Source organism: Gadus morhua, chromosome 16, assembly GCF_902167405.1.
Source record: "Gadus morhua chromosome 16, gadMor3.0, whole genome shotgun sequence".
In the NCBI taxonomy this organism is placed as follows: Eukaryota; Metazoa; Chordata; class Actinopteri; order Gadiformes; family Gadidae; genus Gadus; species Gadus morhua.
In genome coordinates this window covers 33,450,097-33,475,848 of record NC_044063.1, presented here as the reverse complement: position 1 = coordinate 33,475,848, position 25,752 = coordinate 33,450,097, and the positions used below count along the sequence as shown (strand labels likewise).

The 25,752-nt window shown below is 45.2% G+C and overlaps 1 protein-coding gene across 5 annotated transcripts in view; it reads right to left on the bottom strand.

The window, feature by feature from the left end:
- The window catches only part of kalrna (kalirin RhoGEF kinase a), a 196,236-nt gene that overhangs the window by 166,791 nt on the left and 3,693 nt on the right, over window positions 1-25,752 (bottom strand). For 3 of the 5 annotated variants that reach the window (XM_030380530.1, XM_030380534.1, XM_030380535.1), the window contains exons 2-10: window positions 25,621-25,662; window positions 21,372-21,446; window positions 15,236-15,350; window positions 14,634-14,823; window positions 13,989-14,162; window positions 9,612-9,695; window positions 4,881-5,012; window positions 2,844-2,966; window positions 1,687-1,809 (exon numbers count right to left, since the gene is read on the bottom strand). In XM_030380530.1, the coding sequence (XP_030236390.1) occupies window positions 1,687-1,809; window positions 2,844-2,966; window positions 4,881-5,012; window positions 9,612-9,695; window positions 13,989-14,162; window positions 14,634-14,823; window positions 15,236-15,350; window positions 21,372-21,446; window positions 25,621-25,662 (1,058 nt within the window). Of the gene's footprint in view, window positions 1-1,686; window positions 1,810-2,843; window positions 2,967-4,880; window positions 5,013-9,611; window positions 9,696-13,988; window positions 14,163-14,633; window positions 14,824-15,235; window positions 15,351-21,371; window positions 21,466-25,620; window positions 25,663-25,752 lie in introns of those variants that run through there. The other 2 variants (XM_030380531.1, XM_030380533.1) reach the window with 2 other exon arrangements.

Genomic DNA, 25,752 nt, shown 5'->3' with positions numbered 1-25,752 from the left:
CTTCTTCAAAGCCAAAAGGCAAAGGAATATGTGACTAACACCAAACCTGCAGATCAACCTACAGATGAACTCGGTCACTGGTCAGATCACTGGTCAAATGATTGGGAGTCATATTTTCCTGTCTGGTTAGTCGAGCTGTTCACCTGGAAGTGGCGAGCACCTTGGATACGGCCTATGTCGTAGAGGAACAATACCCACCATCAGAACAGATCGTGAAACCGACTTTGTTAGTGCTCAGAAGGAACTGGAGTCTGCTTTGAAACAGCTGGACCATCAAAGAATCCAGGATTCACTGCTGACCAGTAAGGTATCCTGGTTGTTCAATCCTCCATCAGGAGCCCACTTTGGAGGAGTGTGGGAACGATTGATCGGACTGGTAAAAAAGGTGCTTGCATCCGTTCTGAAACATCAAACAGTGGACGATGAAGTGCTCCAGACAGCTCTATGTGAAGTCGAGTCAATTCTCAAAGACAGACCCAACACTAACCCAGCTCCAAACGATTTAAAACCGTCACAGCGAACCACCTAATGCAACTGAACGCTTAACCACTCATGCCACCTGCCCTCTTCTGCAAAGACGACATCTACAGCAGAAAGAGATGGAAACAAGTCCATTACATTGCGGACCTGTTCTGGCAGAGGTGGATTAAAGAATATCTGCCACTCATGCAACAACGCCAAAAGTGGACTAACACCAGAAGAAACTTTTCATCAACGATGTGGTTGTCATCGTAGATGAAACTGAACCAAGGACGTTATGGCCCCTTGGCCATGTGGTAAACACTTTGCCTGGGCCCAAAGATCTCGTCCGGAGTGTTTTGGTTTAAACAAAGACCCGGCAAAGACCCGTCGATAAGCTCTGCTTGCTTTTGGAAGCTGAAAACTGAGTTGAATGACATGCACATGCCCCTGCACACATGCCCCTGCACACAAACATGGCCCTGCACACACTATCCTTCACCCTTCCTTGCATACATGAACTCTACACTGATTCAACCATCAGTCCTGCCTAAGGTCTGCATATGGTGAATGCACCGCAAGAGACATTCATGTAACATGGACTTTGGGGGGGATTCAAGAGGAGATAATGTAAATTGTATTGTATTGTCATTGGATGTGATATGTTAGTGACAAGCGATCTCATATACTTTTGAAAGATTTCAGTGGTTTATATTTGTACTTGTTATCTGTCTCTATATCATTTAATTAAGGTAATTGTTTTGCTGTAGTATCACAATTAGGGGCCGGTATGTTGGAGCCATTAAAAGGAGTTTTGTTGAGAGTTAAACACTCTCTGTACGTGCTTTCAAGGAAATGTGTGTCGGACAATCTGTGCCTATGACCTTTGATGGAACAAGAAGGGTGAGCAAATGCCACTTCAACAATGGAGGCTTTCTCTGTGTTCTAAAGATTAAATAAAAAAAGGTTAAACATATTTTCATCTTCTTCATGGGTTTAATCTGGAGAAAAGTTATAGCAAATTATAATCACAAGATTTTTACATGATTTAGTGTAGCTAGTGCTTTTTTATTGTTGTGGTCATGTTTTGTTTGAGCTGAAGACCCTTGGGTCATGTTAGTTTGATCTGGGGGATATTAGAAATGGTGGGCCACATGTTGTGGCGTTGCGGCTCCTGGTTTGTCCTGGCCAGATGTTGCGGTGTTGTGTTGTGTCCCCGATGCTCACCATGGAGTTCATAGCGAAGTGGTTGTGCTGGGTCAGGAGCTCCACGGCGTGCTGGTAGCCCACGCCAATCTCTGTGTGGTTCTGCAGGAACACCTCCTTGTTGTGGCTGACCCAGTCAAACATCTGGAGAACACAATAACATCACTATGACATCTACAGCAGAGATGAGGAGCGAGCGAGGAAGAGAGGTATGATATACCCTAACCGATATACCCTAGAGGGTGATGATGACAGAGAGAGAGGAGCCTTACTGTCAGTTTATTGGCACTCCTTTGGAATAATCAACTACTAAAACATCCCATCTTTGAAAAGTATTTCAAAGTGCATTCCCTCACAAGAACAGGAGCTAGGCTACTGTCACTCTGTAGGACATACAACTCACAGGGATAATTTCTCCTTTACCTGTTATAGTGAGGTTCTGACATCTACAGTCGAGTGACATCACTATAACATCTACAGTCGAGTGACATCGCCATAATATCTACAGTAGAATGAGATCACTGTGACATCTACAGTAGAGATTACGTCATGATACCATCTACAGTGGAGTGACATCACTATAACATTCAAAGTAGAGATGACATCACTATAACAGGTAAAGGAGAAATGATATCCCTGTTAGCTGTATGTCCTAAAGAGTGGCAGTAGCCTAGCTCCTGTTAACGTGAGGGAATACACTTTGAATTACTTTTCAAAGATATGGGATGTTTTAGTAATTGATTATTTTAAAGGAGTGCCAATAAACTGACAGTAAGGCTCCTCTCTCTGTCATCATCACCCTCTTAGGGTATATGGCTTAGGAGATATTGTACAACCTCTCTTCCTTGCTCGCCCCTATCTTTATCCTACATCTCCATCATCCGTTCTCTCCTCCACCTGTTACTACAGCCGGTCTCTACTCCATCTCTTACTACAGCCCACCTGGTCTCTCCTCCACTTGTTACTACAGCCAATCTGTTCTCTCCTCAACCTGTTACTACAGCCCATCTGGTCTCCCCTCCACCTGTTACTACAGCCCATCTGGTCTCTCCTCCACGTGTAACTACAACCTGTCTCTTCTCCACCTGTTACTATAGCTAATCTGTTCTCTCCTCCACCTGTTACTACAGTTATAAGATTCTCCTCCCAAGCTGTGACGGGGACCGATCAGATCTGACCTTCTCTGCATCCTGCTCATAGAGGCGGAGCTGGAAGCACTGGTCCAGCTTGAGCTTCCTGGAGCTCCAGCTCTGGTGGAGGTGCTGGCGGGTGGAGTGGAGCTTATCCAGCAGACTGGCCACCTGGGGGGTCAGAGAGACCAGTCACAGCCTGCACCTTGGGAGCTCTGGACCGGGTCCAGGTGCTCTCCACCTGGGGAGCTCTGGACCGGTTCCAGGTGCTCCATGTGTTGGAGGTGTAGCAGAGCGGTCCCGTCATGCGGGTGTGTTGCTGGGTCTGGACCTGGGTGGATGGCGATGGGACCAGGGCTTACGGAGGTCAGAGAGCCATTTAAGGGTTTTCACCAAACACATATCATTTCCTGCTCATATTTACAGACAATTAAATGATATTCTTGGTCAATGATATCTCTTATTAGTGAGTGAGGCAACATTAGAGTAAACATATCAGCGTGACAATCAGAGAGCAATTGATTTTTTTGCTGATTTAAACGTAGTAATTTGTCGTATGTTCTTCAACATAGTAATCTTTCTATGCCATTATGCTACAAGTGAAACACCTAAGATGGCGCAATTTAATTGGTTCACTATCTCGGGGTATTGGGCAATGCTTGAGATGATTGAGATCTCAAAATCTGGATATTGTTTTCAAAAAAATGTCTCGTCTAATAAAAACAAATAAATACCGGCAACCCGTTTTATCTTGTTTATTTTTGGAGTGTTCACTTGTAGGATATACTAAAACAATTATTCACCTCAGGCTCCGTGAATAGTGGGGAATAGCCCTACTATTCCGCACTATTCACTTCGCCTTTGGCGAATAATTGTTAATTATATCACTGTTACTGAAATAATACCATCAGCGAGAGTAAAATCCTATGTCTCCCTAAACACTATGAGACCCTCTGTGTGGACGTATGGAGCTCTGTCTGGGTGGTGTGTGTTTGTGTGAAGCTATGTCTGGGGGTTAGCTTTTTAAAGTGAGGGAGGAAGGACTGCGCGCTTGGTTGCCATTGGCCTGCTTGTTCTGTTAGTGGCATATGGTGGCATAAGTATGTGAGACTCAAGTGGTTTCAGGGTGTTTTGGTGAACTACAAAATAGCAGGGAGGAATAATTATGTGAATCGAATTGATACAAATCAACCAGTGGCAGCATTGTACTTGGAATACAAGGGCAGAAGGAAAGGATGCATAGCCAATTAGTCAAATCAGGCCTACTCTTCAAAAAGAAAATCTGGGCCTATCATTGGGCCTATTTTTGCCCTCAATGACTGAAGCTATTTGTTGTAATTTGTCTATGTTTGTTTTCAGCTACAATTGTTTTAAGAAAAATGAAGACACAAGACCAAAAGTGATGCCATTTAAAATGCATCATGCTCTGAATCATTCACTAACATTCTTTCCACAATATCAAACAGAACGGTCAGAGTAACAAACAATTAAAAGAACAACAAGAACATTATTTCACAACTATTTATTCAGAGTGACTACTTTTCATGGGCTGTAAGCCTAACATTGTTTGAGGCAAATGTGGATGTTAATGGATGTTTCAGAATGTTGGTCATGGTGTTAGGCCAATTAAGATTGAGGAAATTCATCTATAGATCAAGTCAATCCTCCTCACTGTTTGCGTTGCAAAGATATCAGTGACCTGGCCATACCAAAGGGGAAGTAATTTCAGAATAACGGTGTGTGTAGCTCCACGTTTTCGCCACCCTTTCAGACGGCTTGGTAACCCAACAAAGGAGTGTCGAAAAATAGGTAGGCTTTGCGCGTTTACATAGAGATTTTCTTGGACACGGGATTCATCCAATAGAGATGTTGGCCATAAAGGTTCCAATGCAGATTGTCCCATGTGACGACATGCACACGTTAGACCACTGATCACCTGCTCAAAGTTATTTTCCCCCTATTCCCTACCTGTTCCCTAAATAGTGTCCTACACAGTGTTTACTATATAGGCATTAGGGGATTAGGGAACAAGTGGACAAGACAGAGATGTTTAACAGGGTGTTTAGGTCGCAGGTCACACGTCACCTTGGGAACCAGGCTCTGGAAGTCAGCCGAGCCAGAGATGCAGTTCCTCCCAGAGAAGCCATCACTGGAGCGGATACACTGGAGGAGACGCTGGCCCTCCTGGTCCAACTCCTCCACCGGAGCCTTCAGGACCTGGGGAGAGGAGAGGAGAGGAGGAGGAGAGGAGAGGAATTAGGAGAAGAGAAGAGAGAAGAGGGGAGGAGGAGAGGGTAGGGAAAGAGAGGAGGAGGAGAGGAAAGGAGCGAAGAGACTAGAGGAGCTTGTTTTGCTTTCAGTAAATATCCTGATTGTTTGTTGGTACCTCTGTTGCTTTCTTGTAGATCGCACCATCTTACCCTGCCTTCGTTAAATGTGACTGCATCACCTTCTCTCCCATGATGGTCTTCAGCTTGTCGATTTCACCGTCCAATTAGAACTACTGATTTTGATATTGCTGCATTGTCTCTGTTGTAGAGACAACGCAGCAACACCTCTACCCAAGTCCCGCCCCTCGACCCGTGAAGCCGTCTTATCGCATTTACTTTCAAATGAAATCCCCAATATGTGTAGGGTCCGAAAGGGTAATTTGGGGTGCGAAATCAAGCCGGTATATCACCTCGGTCAGTTTAAATGCGCGGACCATGCCGGGGATAAAGGCGAGCATAAGACGAGCATATTTGGCAGTGTAAAAACGTTAAATGAGCTGCACGCATGAACAATACATCATGGAGGACGACCATCAGAAGACCATGTCTGTGGTCTGACCAATCAAATTAGCCGAAAACCCTAAGATGCAGATGCTTATATATAAAATATATAATTGTACTACTATATAATAGCAGGCCTGTTGGATAAGTAACTCCGGCACACTTGGTCAGTGCGCATGTGCCAAGCAACCCGCAGCTCACACACAAACACACACACAGCAAGCACGCACGCACGCACACACACACACACACACTCACACACATACACCATACACATGCATGCACGCACACACACACACACACGCAGACACGCTGCACACACGCCCGTGTGGACACACCGCACACACGCACACGCAGACACAGACAACAGCAAGACAACAGCAAGATCGAGATAACAGCCCCGCCGTCGAAACCCACCTCCTTGAGCAACCCTACAATGTCTTGCGATGTTAATACACCCCCCACCTTTCTGACTGTCGTAGCAGGTTGATCATTTTATCATATAAAAACCGTTTAATTCAAACGCTGCACAGACCGGCATATCAACAAACAAGTTGCACTATCTCTTAAAAAGACAGCGTCCCTATATCCCAAAACGAAAACATGTCAATAACAGAGTATGGTGTATTATTATAGAGTCCACCACAAGACTACATTTTGTTGCTCAAACGTATTATTACTCTCCTCCTTGAACATTTCATACTCTCACGTCAGGTAGCCAAGGTACAATCCGCAATCTTGCCCTGTCTTCCCCTCCCCCCTTCTCCCTCTCCCCCTCACCCCCACAAACCTGTGCTTTATTTCACTATAGTTAGGTAGCTTGCTGCCTTAGCTGTTGTTACACTTCGTTTATTTCACTAAGGTGCTCCTGTAAATTAAAAAAAATTTCAGCTGTTTGTTATTATTATTGTCACCCAACCAATAGTAGTTGGCATACATTTTTTAAATGTCAATGCACTTTGAGCCCTGAATCAAGTAAGCATTGCATAATTGATTTGCATGCATAGTATACTACACTTTCCATTGATCAATTACCCCTATAACCCAGAAATTGACTCATTTTATAATGTAATCAAATGCTCACACACTAGCTGCTTTCAGACACACGTGTAGGTCCTGATATTCTCTGGCTATTCTCCTGATGGGCCGTATGTGTGAAAAAAATATCCTGACATTGAATAATGCTACCTCTGAGGTAGTAGGAAATGTAAATTACCTTATATGCGAATGAGGAGTAGAAAGTCGGTATTTCTCACACCAGTTAAGTGGGCGTGTTGATGATGCTTCTGCATGTCATTGAGTGGCCCTCTAAATGATAATCAGCCTGTTGCCTTTTGTTCGCTGAACCAAACATTTAAGAATATTTAAATGGTGGCAATGCTTTTAAGAGTCATTCGTGGTGAACGCTTAAAGATAGGTCTTAACCCTAAAAGTACACATCATACAATCAATTACAATACATATACATACAATACACAAGTTCACAGCTGCACGCGTATATATAAAATGATTTTTTAATTAATATTATTGACAACAGTTAGCTGAACATTATAGGGTCCCGTCCTTCCACTCCCTGTTTTCTAAGGTAAACACAGAAATCAACTACATTTGTTTGTTATATGTTAAACGAGTCAAACAAATACTTGCTTTCTCCAGTAACGCAGTCGTTCGCGAAGGCTTATACTCTTTGTAGTTTCTTCTATTTGTCTCTAACTCATGCTCCAATCTTTTCATCGATCGATGCTTCGGATTTTGTGGATGCAACAAAATGTATGTGGCATCATTTTAGCAACATTTAAGATGATTGCCACACTTATCCCGCCTCTTGCGAACCTAGGCCCTACGTCAAATCCCGCCCCTTGCAAGCCCACCTCCCTACACCCCCCGTTGATTCTAAAGACATCGATGTCGGCATATAAAGCATGAATCAACAAAAACAACATCTTGCATCCGGCGCAATTGACTTAATCACTGGCGCATGTGTCGTTGCTAGTTTGCAACTGGCGCAGAGCGTTCTTTTCCCTCCTGCGCAACGCGTCAGTAAATTAGGGAATCATCTTGCGCCCCAACGGGCGGCTCGGCGAAAGGAGGAGGCGTGTTCTGGCGCAAACGTTCCCTGGTGATATTTTGCAGTTTTAGAAACTTGCTCCACAAACCAGGAAATACCTGGTTTAAAGTCAGTGGCGCGTTGTTCAGATGCTATTTTATATGGTTCTATTTAAGGATATTTAATGATATACGCAATACATTATAAACATTGTTTCTTATCTGTATTGTATGCATTATCGTTATCGACTTGTGTTCTTTATATCGTGTGTCCCCCCGTTAATATACATTGCCATGGACTGTATTATGCATGAAGTGTTTAGTTTGCGTGTGTTTAAACAGATGGGCGCGCGCGTGTGTTTTACACATACACGCGCGCGCCCGGACTCATTCATTCTTTTTAACACTCACTCGCGGTAAGACAATGTTTTCTCACGATCAAATACTCATCAATCCTAAAAGTTATGGGCATGTACACGATATCTGTGTCAAGAAAATATGTGTTTGCTGTACGGTGTTTGCAGATGCATTGATTTAAAAGTACAACTTATTACTGCTGTATCAGCTGATCTTTCCCAAATAATTTACCAAGAATGTGTGGCTAGTAGGGATGTGTCGGTCGCGACTGATTCGTTACAACGAACGAATCCCGAACGTGAACGACAAGAACTGGTTCCCCAAAACAAGAAGAACTGGTTCTTTGATTCTTTTTTTTTAACATAAACCAAACATATGGTCACGTAAATAAAATATACAAACGAACAGAGCTCCGTCTCCCCGCGACTTCCATTGATTGAGTCTACAACTTTCTCAAAGATTCAGCCAATGAGAGGTAGCAATGGTGTTGGAATGGCACCTGGGTAAACCAATGACAAGGCGGTACCGTCGAATATGCGCGCTTTCTCTGTCTGACGTATCTTGGGTCATACCATTCGACTCATATATCCCCCTACATTTTTTCGAAAATAGACTTGACCTCCATCTGTTTATTGGATAAACGCATTTCCCAATCTTAGGAGTCTTTGCCCCATTCTACGTCAATTTAAGAACAAACAAAAGAAATTAAACTGCAGTTCGTATTTTTTATTTATGACCATGCAAGTTCTGTAATGCCTGAACAATGAAGAATTAAATGTAAAGTAAAATAAAATTATAAATGTAAAACCATGAATGAAATATAGAGAGTAAGCAAGTGGTATAAATATTGGTGGGACGTTCGACATACTATATAGCAGGCATCTCCAAACGGCAGACTGCGAAAAAAAAATTATAAAAAAAAGTTTTTTTATTATTATTTTTTTTTAAGATGTAATCTGATGTAACGAACGAATCAAAACGAACGAATCAAATAAACGAATCGTTATAGTGAACTGAACTGAAAGAACTAGTTCCCGGAAAAGAATCATTTTGCCCATCCCTAGTGGCTAGGTAGATGAGAGAAGCAAAGTGTATGCGCGAGGTGCACAAGCAACATTATGAATGCGCCCTTAAAATATGACTCGAAAAACCTTATTCCATTCCAATATGAAGAAAACCTTATTCCATGTGTGAATTAGGCCTTATTATTTGGCCATAAACTGAGCCATTTGAAGTTTGAAATTGGCATCTGTCTCATCGGAGACTGCAGACGCGCTGTCAAAATATCAACTCGTCAGATTCAAATGCGCTCATGGCTCTTAAAGGGGATGGGAGCTGGCACTCTCATTGGTATATTGCACGTTACGCCCAAACCACACCTACGGGTAATTAGGCTATTTCAGACCAACCCTTTTTTGCGCTTGGTGCTTCTCACTTGCGTTTCATACTGTTAAAATAGGGCCCCAAGTGTGAATCACCCTCATGTATACGTTGTAACATTATGGGCAAAATGTTATTATATTATGTGCTCAGAAATTTGGTACATTATGGACTGGCGTTAAACATTATAGTTATGGGTTTAATAACAACTAGTTGAGCGCGCAATGCACACGCGGAAACTCTAGTATATATAAAGTGCTACCTTCTTCCTGAGCAGGGTGTGATCCTCGATGAGGCGCCGAGATCCTTCTACGTCCAGCGGGAAGTCCTTCTTACACAGGAGCTCCTACACAAACACACACAAACACACACAAACACACACACACACACACACACACACACACACACACACACACACACACACACACACACACACACACACACACACACACACACACACACACACACACACACACAGTGTCCTTGTCTTTCTCTCTATGTCTTTGTGTGTAAATTATTATCATTCCACTAGAAGCACCGCTTATATAGCAGCAGATTAGCAGTTTGTGTTTATTTGTGTCTGTGTGTGCGTGTGTGTGTGTTAGTGTGTATCAGTGAGTGTGAGTGTGTGTGTGCGTGCACGCGTGTGTGTGTGTGTATTTGTCTGTTTGTGTGTGTGTGTCTGTGTGTGTGTGTGCATGAGTGTGTTTGTGTGTGCGAGTGTGTGTGTTTTAGTATGCATCAGTGAGTGTGTGTTCACTCCGGGAGCTCCGGCGGGAGTCCTGGAGCTCTATATATAAATATTATAAGATGATATAATATATAGTAGATACAGGACTCTCAAGTTTTGAACTGAGTTCAGAGTGAGATTTTGTTGGCGGGGGGGTGGGGGGGGGTGGTATGTTACTGTATACAAATGTGTCCACAGACATGGTGACTAATGTATGATAGCACCCTCCCCCTCTCCCCCCAACAACTGTCTCATCAGGACAGGTACACAGAGTCCTGAGGAACATCAACCCTCGCAAGGCAGCCGGACCAGATAACATCCCTGGGCGAGCTCTCAGAGCATGCGCCAACGAGCTGGCTGATGTTCTCACATCCATCTTCAACCTTTCCATCAGCCATTGCACAGTTCCCTCCTGTTTCAAGACCACAACCATCATCCCTGTTCCAAAGAAGAGCCCACCAAGCTGCCTGAATGACTACAGACCAGTAGCACTCACTCCAATCATTATGAAGTGCTTTGAGAGAGTGGTGCTGACCCACATTCAGAGCAGAATACCAGACACCCTGGACCCCCTGCAATATGCCTACCGGCCCAACAGGTCCACCCTTGATGCTGTCGCTGCTGTTCTCCACTATTCCCTCTCCCATCTGGAAAATAAAGACTCCTACATCAGGACGCTCTTTGTGGATTACAGCTTCGCCTTCAATACAGTCATCCCCCACAAACTCACCGACAAACTGTCTACACTAGGTCTGCACCCCACCATCTGTGACTGGCTCCAGGACTTTCTGACTGGCAGGCCCCAATCTGTCAGGATTGGAAATAGGACTTCAGCCAGCATCATCACAAACATTTGCACGGCACAGTCCTCTACACCCTGTTCACTCATGACTGTGTCGCCTCACACATAGACAACACCATCCTGAAGTTTGCGGAAGACACCGCAGTGATAGGACGGATCACGGGCGGGGACGAAGTGGCCTACAGGAGGGAGGTGGCCAGTCTGGTGTCATGGTGTGAGGACAATAACCTCACCCTCAACAAGGACAAGACCAAAGAGATGATAGTGGACTTGAGGAAGAAAAGGAGTCCTCATCTGCCACTGTGATGTGATCTCCATAAGTTCCCAACTCACCCATGCCATTAATGTAGTCATCCCAGTTTTGATCAGTAACAAAATTTAACAAAGGTGTGCCATCAAGACCAAAAGGATTTGCCACCAAATCAGATACAATATCCTGTCTAAGAGTGGTGAATGAGCGAAATATTCCCAAGCTTGCAAACTGGTCAGCCATAGCTGAAAACTGACAATTGCCATCTGGGAGAGGATCAAAAGCTAGGGTCATTCCAGAAGAAACAAATAAGTGAAGCTGATCTGAGTGACTTTTAGCTATGAGAAAAAGCTTTCTTTTTCGCATTAGCTGACTGATTAAGAGTTTTTCTATTTTTTTCTTTACTACGGGTGACACTAGTTATATTAGCTACCGAAAACCATTTCTGCTCAGGGATGAACGGGTCAAAAGTTAATTAACATTAAACTTTGACCTGTTGGTGGCGCTAGAGCTCTTGAGCTAGTGTTGCCTAATACCACTTGAACCCAAGTGATGGGTGGTCTGCTGTTCAATTATTACAATATTGGGGAATTATTACATAATCAAGACTTGCGAAATGAAGGCTAACCTGATAATGTAATAACCTCCCATTAATGTAATACTTTATTACATTATTGGTAAAAAGTTTATAACATTATTGGGAAATGCACTTTATTACCTTATCGGGAAGTTATTACATTATCAGGTTTTATTACATTTTCAATGGACTCAGATTTTGTAGTGCAGATTTTTATTACATTTTTATTACGAAAATGCCATAATATGTCCCCTTTGAGATTCATAATATAATCCGGAGGCGCACACAACTTTTGGCCGTTATATTGTATATTATATTATACAGATATCTATACATTATATCATCTTATTTTATTTAGATATAGAGCTCCAGGACCCCCCCGCCGGAGCTCCCGTAGTGTTCTAGATTAGAATATTTTGCATCGGTTTCTCTGACGTCTCTGGTACTTCCACAACACGTAGAGACTGTTGAGAATGAATTGGCGTTCACAAGTGGGAGCTTTGCAAACTCAGGCGACCAGGCGAACAAGCGACCGACCAAATAATTTTCTTGGTGCGAATGAAGCATAACAGAATCGCTGGAAATTCCAGAGTGAAAATGACAGCGCAGTATTTTGAGCACCAGAAGCTACCACCTCTTCTGTCAAACAATCAGGAACTGGGGAATCAAAATCACTGCTGTTTCATTCAAACTCTCTCAAACACACTACTATACTTTCTCACACACACTACTATATTCTCTTAAATTGCATAAACAAATATACTCTCTCACACACACTACTATATTCTCTTGCAACTATACTCTCTCACACACACGCACTACAATACTATCTCACATACACTACTATTCTCTCTCACACACTACTATATTCTCTTGCATGAAAAAAACGATACTCTGTCACACACACTACTATATTCTCTTGAATATACAACTATACTCTCTGACATTGTTACCAGGCTAGCCTTGCGGCGGAAGGATTGGAGGCAGTGCGACCGATGTGAGCAAGGCCGTTGGCAAGAATTTATTCAGGCACAAAAATGTCCATCAGGAGGCAAAAAATGCAAACTGAATAAACCGAAAAATCAAATAAATAATTCAACATAACTGTCACTAATCTAAACTTCCAATAATCTCGAAACAACAGTCCTCCCCTCGGCACTACTAAAACCCTGGGCTGGTCAAAGAGCCAGGTGTTGTCTCCCGCTCACCTCAGACCCTTCTGCCCCACCTACATGATTTGGACCTGAATATATCCTACCTGGCCCGACCCATCCCACTCTTAATTCAATTAACCCCCCCATACACATTTCTGATTTACCTATCCCCACCCCTAGTTACACACCTTACTACAGACCTATTTGTCTAAATCCCATCCTTACCCCCTACTTCCCTGACACCTTAAATATTCCCCAAGTACCCCAACACACCCCTCTCCTCTCACACACTTGGTCTCGCCCGTCTGATGTCACCCCACCGCACAAATGTTCTTCCGGACTTCACGTCGGGTCCTCCCGCAGCCCCCGGCACCCGGAAGCCAGCGCAACCGTAACGTGAGTGTTTTACGTCTTGTCCTTGTTTGTTTGTGCCATGTCCCATGACCGGCTTCCTCATAACGTATGTTTTTTTGTGTGTTGAAGGTGGCGTCATGAAAGTGTTTGAATGTTCTGTGTGTGTTTAATAAAAGGGTACATGTAAATCCCGGTGTCAGTCCTGTTTGTGTCCATTGCCTGTGGTAACGGGCAGCCGCACCGTTACAGACATACACAACTATACTCTCTCACATACACTACTGTATTCTCTTGCATAAACAACTATACTCTCTCACATACACAACTATACTCTCTCACACACACTACTATTCTCTCTCACATGCCCAACTATATACTCTCACATACACTACTATACTCTCTCCCATACACAACTATACACTCTCATACATAGATGTAAAAGGAGTATAGTTTGTGTATATAGTTTTGCGTTTGTGTATCTGTCTGTGTGTGTGTGTGTGTGGTGTGTATCAGTGTGTTTTTGTGTGTTTTTGTGTGTTTTTGTGTGTTTTTTCTTCGGCTCCAAGGGGTGGTGCATATAAAGCTGTCCGGTTATTGGGGGTCGACAGAAGTTAAGCAACTGGTTAAAGTTCTTATTTAATGTTTGATTTCGGAGTGTCGGAGCGTGTGTGTGTGTGTGTGTGTGTGTGTGTGTGTGTGTGTGTGTGTGTGTGTGTGTGTGTGTGTGTGTGTGTGTGTGTGTGTGTGTGTGTGTGTGTTTGTGTGTGTGTACCTGCAGCTCCTCCAGCCGGGCTAGCAGGTGGGCGGCGCTGCAGATGAACTCCTCCAGTGCCACGCGGAGGTCCATCCATTCGTCGTGGTTGTAGTCCAGTGAGCCCTCGAAGTCCTCCGTCAGCTGGGATGGGTCCACCAGCTTAGCCAGCCCCTCCACCGACACCAGGCTGGTCTGGAACACACAACAAACACTCATGCTAACAACAGCTCACTCTAAGGTGAAGATAATGCTCATACCTTGCTAGTTCTAACACCATGCTTGTCTGTAACTAACAGTAGTAGCTAACAGTAACACCAAGCTTCTTAGCCTAATGCTAGTTAGAGCTAATGCTGATACTTATATTAGTATTATATGTATAATGTAGCTGAGAGAGAGAAAGTTCAGATAGATAGGGAGACCTATGGAACCATTTACAACAGAGAGAGAGAGAGAGAGAGAGAGAGAGAGAGAGAGAGAGAGAGAGAGAGAGAGAGAGAGACAGAGAGAGAGAGAGAGAGAGAGAGAGAGAGAGAGAGCGTGAGAGATGGACAGTGACAGCGAGAGACAGTGAGAGACAGCGAGAGACAGAGAGACAGAGACAGAGACAGAAAGAGAGAGACAGAGAGAGAGTCAGAGTGACAGAAGGGAGAGAGAGAGTGTCACCTCAAAGGAGAACTTGGAGCTGCCAAAGTTGGTCTTCTGCTTCTGCCAGAAGTTGTCTGGTTTGATGATGAGTGCCACGCATATCTGGGAGCAAGCCTCCTGCAGGGTCTTCAGCAGCGGCTTGATCAGCTCCCAGCGGGACCCCCGCATATCCATGATGACCGTGAAGCCCCGCTTACACACGTCCTCGCTGATGACACACACACACTTATTATGCATACACATATACACACACTCATTTATTATACATACACATACACACATTATACACACACACACTTTTTATGCATACACATACACACACACACACACACACACACACACACACAATTTACATACACACACACACACACACACACACACACACACACACACACACTTATTATCCACACATATATACACACACATAATACAAAATACTTATTTTGCACACATACACATTATACACACACACACACACACACACACACACACACATTATACACACACACACTCATTATACACCAACACACACACACATTATACACATACACATACTTATTATACACATGCTTGCGTGTGAGTGTGTGTATATGTGTGTGTGATTGCATGTGTGCATGTACCTGGGCACGGTAGACAGGTACGTGACCAGTCTCTTCAGCTCCTCGTGTTTGATCCTGTCATGGTTGCTTCTGGAGGGAAAAGTCAGGATTGGGCCTCCTCTCTTATCCCTCCCCCCTACACACACACACACACACACACACACACACACACACACACACACACACACACACACACACACACACACACACACACACACACACACACACACACACACACGTTAATTCTGATTTCTAATGAATCATAAGTTACTATGCAGATTTCGGGTCTTTTAATCTTTACTAACATAGACCAAGAGACCAACCACAGACAGAGAGACCGACCACAGAGAAACAGACCACAGACAGAGAGACAGACCACAGACAGAGAGACTGACCTCAGACAGGGAGACAGATCACAGAGAGACCGACCACAGACAGAGAGACAGACAGAGATAGACAGCCCACGGACAGAGAGACATACCACAGAGAGAGAGATAGACAGAGAGACAGACCACAGACAGAGAGACAGACCACAGAGAGAGACAGACCACATACAGAGAGACAGACCACAGACAGAGCAACAGACCACAGACAGCCAGACAGAGAGAGAGAGAGACAGACCACAGAGAGAGGGACAGACCGCAGAGACAGACAGAGCGAGAAATACCACAGAGAGAGAGACAGACCATAGAGAGAGAGACAGACAGAGCGAGAAGTACGACAGACAGAGAGACAGACCACAGACAGAGAGACAGACCACAGAGGGAGACAGACCGCATACAGAGAGACATACCATAGAGAGAGCGACAGACCACAGACAGCCAGACAGAGAGAGAGAGAGACAGACCACAGATATAGGGACAGACCGCAGAGACATCTTATTTTACCGACAGAGCGAGAAATACCAGAGAGAGAGAGACAGACCATAGAGAGAGAGACAGACAGAACGAGTAGTACGACAGACAGAGAGACAGACCACAGAAAGAGAGACAGACCACAGACAGAGACAGACAGAGTCGTAGAGAGACAGAACGGGTGACAGAGAGACAGACAGAGAGACTCCAATACTCCAATATGGAGTCCTTTCCTAACTTTTCTTCATCTTTTCCCGCGGATTAACACAATTACAGCCGACGGTTTGCATTGGACATTAACAGAAAAGGTTGACCGCAACTTTTCTGAGGAAGTATTATCCGACTCACTGAGACACGATTCACAGGAGCTAGGACTACTTCGTCTGCAAAACGCGGAAGTGTTAAAGCGAGGCTGGTTAATACGCCATACAGGCCTACTCCTCCAATTCTCCTCTTGGCGAACGTAAGGTCTCTGGACAATAAAATGGATCATATACAGCTGCTGAGGTCTGTGAACCGCGATGTGATGGAAGGCTGTGTTTATGTGTTTACGGAGACATGGCTACCCGACAGCATCCTGGACTCATTCGTTAAGCTTGAGCAGTTCCCGTGCCACCGTTCAGACAGAGTCCTTGTGAAAAGAGGAAAAAAGAAAGGTGGTGTTGTCTGTGTGTACATCAGTGATGCTTGACGTCGATGTGTTTATGATCGTAAGGTGCTGTCCTTTCTATCAACGAGAGTCATAACGGCGACTCTGCTTGTTGCTGTGTATATCCCTCCCACTTCCAACAACGCTGATAGAATCTAGGCACTTTGGGAATTTCATAACGCCATCGGTGAGCATCTGACAGCCCACCCAGACGGCTTTTACATCTTCGCTGGGGATTATAATCATGCAAATCTGTTCTCCCCCAATTCCAGCAACATCTGAGAAAGTAACACTCTGGACTTGGTTTAAACCCCACTCAAAGGTACTTACAACTCTTCGCCCCTCCCCCACATCGGCCACTCAGACTACATCAGTGTCATGCTAATGGTGCATTTCACCAAGCGATGCGATACGGTTAGGCGCAATTAGGTGCTGTACGGTTTGCGTTTCCACCGCCAAAAGTGGGCGGGGTCCGAACTTGGCCGCAATTAGCCATACCAATTTTTTTTTTCTCCTCTGTTGGGGTACCAAGCAGTCTGAAAGGGTGCCAAAAAGTTGGAGACACACACCCTGTCCGTTGATTTGTCGAAAGCATCATCACTTCCAGGCGACAGGGGGATGACGACAAATAAACACAGTAACACAGAGGTATTTCTGGACAACTGTGAAAGCATAGTTTATTGAAGAAAATGTTGCAAAAAAGTTTGCCGTCCCTTCTGGACGTCCTAAATTGTTTATATTTGTTTAATGCGTCACGTTCTTCTTTTTGATTAGATATATTAGCAGGCTACACTGTGTATATCTGCTATGATGTCACGATGCTTACGTAGCTGCCGCACTATGGCCATCCAGCCTAAACCCCGCCCTACATTAAGGGTACTGTCGGCGGTGGAAACGCAAGCCGTAACTGAGCCGCGCCTGACCCCACCTAACTGTACTACATTTACCGGACCCAATCGTACCGGACCTAATCGCATCACTTGGTGGAAATGTGCCATAATGCCAGCTTACAGACCAAAGGTGAAAGTCACCATAACCGGTTTTGAAGCAGGTGTTTGTGTGGCCAGAGGGGGCCTCTGCTGCACTTCAGAACTGCTTTGAATCCACTGACTAGAAGATGTTTAAGCAGGCAGGCAACTACCACGACAACTACTACAGACATTGAGGAGTACTCTGACTGTTACCTCCTACATTAGCAAATGCATTGCTGATGTTACCATCCCCAGAGCCATCACCAACGGGCTAACTAGAAGCCATTGCTGACAGGAGTCTGCGTGCTACTGAGTACCAGGAACACCGCCTTAAGAGCTTGGGACGCAGCCTGCCTGAGGGCCAACCAGTCCCGTGGCATCAGGAAAGCCAAACCTCAAAAAATAACCGGACACTTCAAAGACAGCAGAGACACAGGGAGCCTGTGGTGTAGGATCCAGACCATCACGGACTACAAACCCTCACCACAGACCTGTGACAGCAACACCTCTCTGCTGAATAACCTCAACAGCTTCTTTGCCAGGTTTGAAACCCACAACAGCATGCCCCCACAGACAGTGGTGTAGTCTACGTGATACGCAGGTATACGCCTTATACCCACTGGGAACGCACCAGGATTTGCGTATACCCACTTAAAAATGTGCACGGATACGTATCAATCGTCTTGTGACAGATCTTTCACTTCTGTGTTTATTTTTCGGAAATATCGGTTGGGTATAACTGCAATAAAATACTTTAAGCAGGGGAAGTAATCTCCTACATTCACCATTCATAAAATTCCCGCTGCGCGCTCGCGCTCTGCCCTGTCTCTGTTATGAAGCGCGAAGCTGCCCCTGCATCTCTGCACGTTAGTTGGCGGGCCGAGCCCCTCCTTCTCGCGTGTGTGCGTGCGTGGGCGTGCGTGTGTGTGTGTGTGTGTCCAGTCCTCCCATATTAATGTGTAAACCACATAATAAGTAGTCAACAGAAGACAATGTTTTAATCCCACTTTATATCTCCTTGTTACTTTTAGATGAGAACCCCTGGCCAGCCTTTCAGACTGGGTGTCAGGCTAGGGAATTTAAAAACAGTCATCCTTGGTTAGAGTGGAGGGAAAAAAAGTTGTAGGTAAATGTCAGCCAACATACAGGTATACACAATTTAAATTCATAATGTTAATCACTATGCAAATGAGAGTATAGCTAATTCATGGTCATTTTTAAGGTGCAGTAATTTCACACTTTTACACAATTCAATTACTGTATGGTATGTTAGATAACAACAGTAAGAGCTCAAATTAGAGCAATTGAAAGAGTGAAACATTAGTCTCCTGTCATCTCCTTCTCATGCACTGGTTAGCCATGGATGTTAACAGTTCATTAAATTATATTGAGTAGATTTTGTCCTTGTTTAGCATGTGCTATTGCTACTATAGATATACAAAGGACAACTTGTCATTTTTGTGTTCTATTTGTTCATACTGTTATTAAAACTGATAAACCTACTCAGCTTTCCATGATTGTTGATCATCATTATACTCTTAAATCAGCGGGTTGTAGACCCCTGCGTTGGTGAGTGTGGTGCGACACCCCATAAGTGCCACACACGTACACGTACCGGTCGGACGGGTTTGTACGAGGCTGGGAGGGAATCATCACAGTATACCCACTACAATAAAATAGACTACACCACTGCCCACAGAAGACTACCCCCTCTTCCCCACAACCAGGCCCTGTGCCTGACTGAAGCCAGCGTGAAGAGTACCCTCTCCAAGATCAACACCCAAAAGGCTGCAGGTCCATACAACATCCCTGGTCGTGTGCTGAAGGACTGTGCAGAGGAGCTCGAAGATGTCTTCACAGACATTTTCCAAGCTTCTCTGAGTCGGGCTGTTGTCCCGTCATGCTTCAAAGCCACCACCATCATACCTGTTGCAAAGAAGCCTTCACCATCGACTTTCAATGACTATCATCCCGTTGCACTGACCTCCATAATCATGCTGCTCTGCCTTGCTCTGCTAGTCATGGCTCACATTAAATCCACCCTTCCCACCACCTTGGACCCCTATCAGTTTGCATACTGAGGTATCAGATCCACTGAGGATGCTATCTCTTCTGTTCTTCACCCAGCCCTCACCCACCTGGACACAAAAAACTCATAGGTCAGAATGCTGTTCATAGACTTTAGTTCAACATACAACACCATCATCCCTCAGCAGCTGATTGGCAAACTGAACCAGCTGGGGCTCAGCTCTTCCCTGTGCAACTGGCTGCTGGACTTCCTCAGTGAAAGGCCTCAGGAAGTGCGGGTCGGCAGCAACACATCCAGAACCACCGTTCTGAGCATGGGGGCCCACCAAGGTTGTGTGCTCAGCCTCCTGCTCTTCACGCTGCTGACCCACGACTGCGCTCGTCCTTCAGTGGCAACCACATTGTGAAGTTTGCGAATGACACAACCATGGTTGGTCTCATCTCCAACGCGGTGCCTCTACTTCCTCCGCAAGCTGAAGAGAGCAAGAGGCCACCATCCATCAAGTGCTCCTTCTACAGAGGCATCATCGAGAGCATCCTGACCAGCTGCATCACTGTGTGGTATGAGAGCTGCACTGCATCCAACCGCAAGACCCTGCAGCGCACGGAGAAGGCTGCTGGTTGGATCATCAGTGTCCTACTCCCCTTCCTCCTGGACATCTATGGAACCTGCCTTACCCGCAAAGCAACCAGCATTGAGGGTGACCCCAGCAACCCCTCACACAGCCTTTTCGGCCTCCTACGTTCTGGGAGACGGTACCGCAGCCTCTGTGCCGGCTCCACCAGACTGGGAAACAGTTTTTACCAGCAGGCTGTCAGGAAGCTCAACTCTCTCCCTTCCCTCCCCACTGAATCCTGAAAGCCCCTCCCATCTGCCCCCAATAACCCCGGACCATTTACTTTTTTATATATATATACCGTTTTATTTTGCCTACCTTTGCACTATTCAGAACTATTTTGAGCTATTTTGAATTTATTTATTATGCATTTTACTTATTTCTTTTTACAAAATTATACCATTTTAAACTTAATGCACCATGGGTCAGAATCCAACGTTGGAATTGACAATACTTGACCATAGAGAGAGCGACAGACCACAGACAGAGAGACAGACCAAAGAGAGAGAGACAGACCCCAGAGAGAGAGACAGACCATAGACAGACAGAGAGACAGGCCACAGAGAGACAGACCACCGACAGAGAGACAGACCACAGATATAGACAGACAGACCACAGCCAGAGAGAAAGAGCATAGAGAGACAGACCACAGACAGAGAGACAGACCACAGAGAGAGAGACAGACCACAGACAGAGAGACAGACCACAGAGAGAGAGACGGACCACAGACAGAGAGAAAGCCAGAGAGACCGACCACAGCAAGAGAGACAGACCCCAGACAGAGCGACAGAAGGAGAGACACATCACTGCCAGAGAAACCAACTACAGACAGAGAGACAGAACACAGCAAGAAAGACAGACACAGACAGACCACAGACAGAGAGACAGACAAATAGATAGACCACAGACAGAGAGACAGACCCACAGAGAGAGAGACAGACCACAGACAGAGAGACCAACCACAGACATTGTAACCTCAATAGGTAGGGCAAGGAACTAACGCTGAAGGGTTAGGCGTTCTTTTCCCTTGTTACTAACCTGACACAAAGGCGACCTTCTCCTTTAAGATGGGCAGGACGTCAGAGGCCCTGATGTGATCGCTCCTGAAGGACCCTGGTAAAAGAGATAGCATAGCTGCATTAGCATCGAAATACAAATGAGCACACATACTCCCCCTTCTCTCTCTCTCTCTCTCTCTCTCTCTCTCTCTCTCTCTCTCTCTCTCTCTCTCTCTCTCTCTCTCTCTCTCTCTCTCTCTCTCATGTCACGTCTGAGGGTATAAATGGCTACAGAAGGGGACAGGTGAGACCCTTCTGTTCCCTAGCAACAGCTGTCACGAAGTCCAACTTACCACAGGCCTGACCACATAAAATAGAGGAGAGGAGGAGAGAGAAGGAGAGGAGAGGAGAATGAGGAGAGGACAGGAGAGAGGAGAGGAGAGGACGGGCCTTGACCACGTCCTAGCTAGATTATTGGTAAGATCCTCTGAGACGCAAGCTGAACATGGTGTATGTTTCCTATCTTAGCTCTTTGTGCTCGAGCACTAGAAGCTTCCAATGGTAGGACCTTTGGAATTCACTTATCGTGAATAATTGATGACTATGATTCGAGAAGTTATAATTCGAGAAATATTGCTCCTCAATCTCTGCCAATTTATATTTGTTCCAGTCAGCCCTTTGAGCTGAAGTCCTTGGTCTAGCTGTGGACTCAAAGCCTTCCACAGGACAGAGGTCCTTGTGGACCAGGTTCATGTCCTTGAGGTCTCTGAAGCCGACATCTGATCCAGGGACAAATGGCAACTCATTTCCTAAATCCTATTCATGCAACTCTCGGAAAATTTTTACTGAATCTGAAGAAAAACTAAATATCCATTGTGATCAGGACGTTCTCAGGAGCATTTATAGTGCACTTGGTGTCATTAGCTTTTTCCTTCAAGCAAATTGTTAATTTTTTTTTAAACAGGCAGAAAGGTTCTTCAGTTCAAATAAGGCCAAGATACCAAGGGTCATCTTTTGGTGGCAAACGGGGTGTGGCCGTTTAGGTTGACGCCGGGTTACGAAGACCCTGAGGTCGGAGCAGTAACTTCATACTTCTGGTTTACATATGTTTACTTTGTTTGACATCTCTCAGGTGATCACGTTTGGAGTGGTAGATTTTTGTATTTTTGCTCCATTCTTTTTCCATGTTAATAATATTGTGGCAGACGGCAGGAAGGAGTGAGGGGAGTGGTATATCTGGCAACCTGCTTGTTCCACCCACAAGCCTTATATGGACTTCCTCCCTATACCGATGCAAGCCTGAGGAGCATTAAGCAGGGGTGCTTGGGGGTTAAAAGGGCTAACAAACTACAGACGGGGGCTGTGTGAGTTTGGAAGCCTAGAGAAGTACAGACAGTATCTGTGTGATCGTCTGGAAGTGCTGTATGGCCAACGAGAGAGCGATAGATGGAAAGTGAATTGGATGGATTACGGATAACGGATTGTACCCGAACTGAGGTGGATGACCCTTTTCCCACCCTGGTGGTTGTATTTACTCTGTAAATAAATTACCCTAACTTTGAACTGCTCTTTGTGTTGTGTGGTTTACTATTCAACGTAGCGTGGAAACCCAGAACCCACGAGCCTGCTACAATATGATAAAAAAAATATTCAAAAAAAGTATACCATGCTTGTCACATCATGGTATGAATAGCACAATGCACTGATATCAAGCACATTTTTGGGCATTTGTTACATGTTTCCCTCAAACTTTTGGAGGGGATAATTACTGAAAATGAGGCCAAAGAATGATTAGAAACATGATCACAATAGTGTGGCTTGCATTGCAACCACATTCATACTGATGAATGATTTGGTATGATATAGGAGCAAGTAAAGGTTGCAGAAAAGAGTCACAACTCTTCTGTTTCGGTGGAGCAAACTCTCTGCTGAAGTCAGGAACACAGAGTCGCTACCAAGCTTCCAGAGTCTCAAAACTCCCCTCTTCAGAGTTTACCTGGACTCTGGACAAGAAACTCAACACTCACTTATTCAGAGTTCACCTGGACCCGAAACAAGAGACTCAAGACTCACTTATTCAGAATTCACTTGGACTTTGAAATGTACAGACAGGAATAGATGGTTATTTCTCTTTCTTCTGACAAGGTACTTGTTTTAAGTCGCTTAGGTTAAAAGCGTCTCTCTCTCCCTCCCTCTCTCTCTCTCTCTCTCTCTCTTACAATCCTCATATTTCTAGAGGAAAACCACATCCATCAATCTCTGTCATTGAACAAAAAACCCACAGAGCTCTTACTCTCTCCCCCTCTCTCCTCTCTCTCCCCTTCTAATAGGGTGAGCCTATAATGGAAGTTAAGTGCTCAATACCTTCTAACGGACACACACACATGCAAACGCACACAGGCACACACACACACACACACACACACACACACACACACACACACACACACACACACACACACACACACAAACACTCACACACACACACACACACACACACACAGCACCCACCAGGGGTAGAGTTGGGCACTTTTTCATAGCTGGAGCTTACCGTACCGGCCTTGCGCTGAGTTGTTGGGGGGGGGGGGGGGGGGGGTTGGAGGCTGCGGGGGTTTGTTGGGCAAGGAATCCTGACGGTGGGGGGGGGGGGGGAGAGGGGGCAGGGAAGAGGCCCTAACGGGTATCTCTCTTACATTTCGCGATTGCTCGTTCGTGTGACCAATGGCACGGCGGCCGCTAGGGGATGCCAGCGGCCCTAATTACTGCCGCGGCCCACATAAATGGATCGGCCACCCGGGTAAACTCCCTAATTACTGCCGCGGCCCACATAAATGGATCGGCCACCCGGGTAAACCCCCGATCTTCCCGATGGCCACTCTACCTCTGGCACCCACCCATACACACATGAACGCACACACACACACAACCCACATAGCACTCACACAGACACTTGCACACACGCACACTCTCACACACACACACACACACACACACACACACACACACACACACACACACACATACACACACAACAAAACCAGCAAGTGATTGGTGTTATGTAGAAAACCCATCCTTCAGCTCAACTATCGGATCCTCACTAACCAGTAGCAGGTGAGGGGTGTTATGTAGAAACTAGAGCTGTCAGTTAAACGCGTTATTAACGGCGTTAACGCAAACCAATTTTAACGGCGTCAAAAAAATTATCGCGCGATTAACGCGATTGTTTTATTTTAAAAAAATATTTTTTTTTTTCTTCTTTTTCTTTGGCTCAAAACATCGAAGCAATAGCCTGACTGCTAGGTTCAAATGACATTTGTTCAAAGCAGTCATTTAATTGCACTATAGGCTCTTTTTTTGTATCGTCCTGTTTTGATTGTTTAGTATATGCCAATGTTGTTATCAATAAAAAATAATTTGCACAAGGCAAGCCGATGCACTTCACCATGCTGATAAGATAATTAAAATTAGAAGAATTCTGGGACAAAAAAATCAAGGGATATTTGGCATAGAAAAATAATTTGCGATTAAACGCGATTAATCGTGAGTTAACTATGACATTAATGCGATTAATCACGATTAAATATTTTAATCGCTTGACAGCTCTAGTAGAAACCCATTCTTCAGCTCAATTAGAGACTCATTTTGTAGCACTAGAATCTGAGTCCTATCTCTCTACCTGTCAAAGAGATCCCTTCCTCTGTACTCCATCTCTGCTGCTTTCAGCCAATCTGAATATCAGCAGGTTGCGCGTCAGAGAGAGAGACAGAGAGAGAGCAACACTGAACGTTGGAGCTACAGCCAGGTGGGGCGCCCCTCGATCCTCCAATAGGATCCACTGAAGATGGGACCTCTCTGGAGATGTAAAGGTGAGGTCAGGCTCGTCTGGGGATTGTATCTGAGACCATGGGACCATGAGACTACCTTCAGCCCGGGCAGCAATGTCCTGAAGTGCTGCTGGCTCTACGGTTCATGTGAAGGACTAACCGGGTGTTGTCCGCTGGGGTCAGACCTTCTGGGGGCAGCTTCAGCCTAGACCAATACAAGCCCCTCCCCATGTTTAACAAGAAGACATTCACATTTTTAGCAGAGTACTATCTGGTACAGAGGTCTCTCTCTCTCTCTCTCTCTCTCTCTCTCTCTCTCTCTCTCTCTCTCTCTCTCTCTCTCTCTCTCTCTCTCTCTCTCTCTCTCTCTCTCTCTCTCTCTCTCTCTCTCTCTCTCTCTCTCTCTCTCTCTCTCTCTCTCTCTCGGCAGCATGGCTAACCGTCGGCCGTGTGCTTCTCCCTCACCTGACCGGTCAGATGACTCCTGAGGCCCTCGCCCTCCTCCCCCTGCAGGGCTCAGAGGTCAGAGGTCAATGCCAGGCATGTGCCGTTAGAGGACAAAGAGAGGAGGGAGGGAGAAAGGGAGGGAAGGTGAGC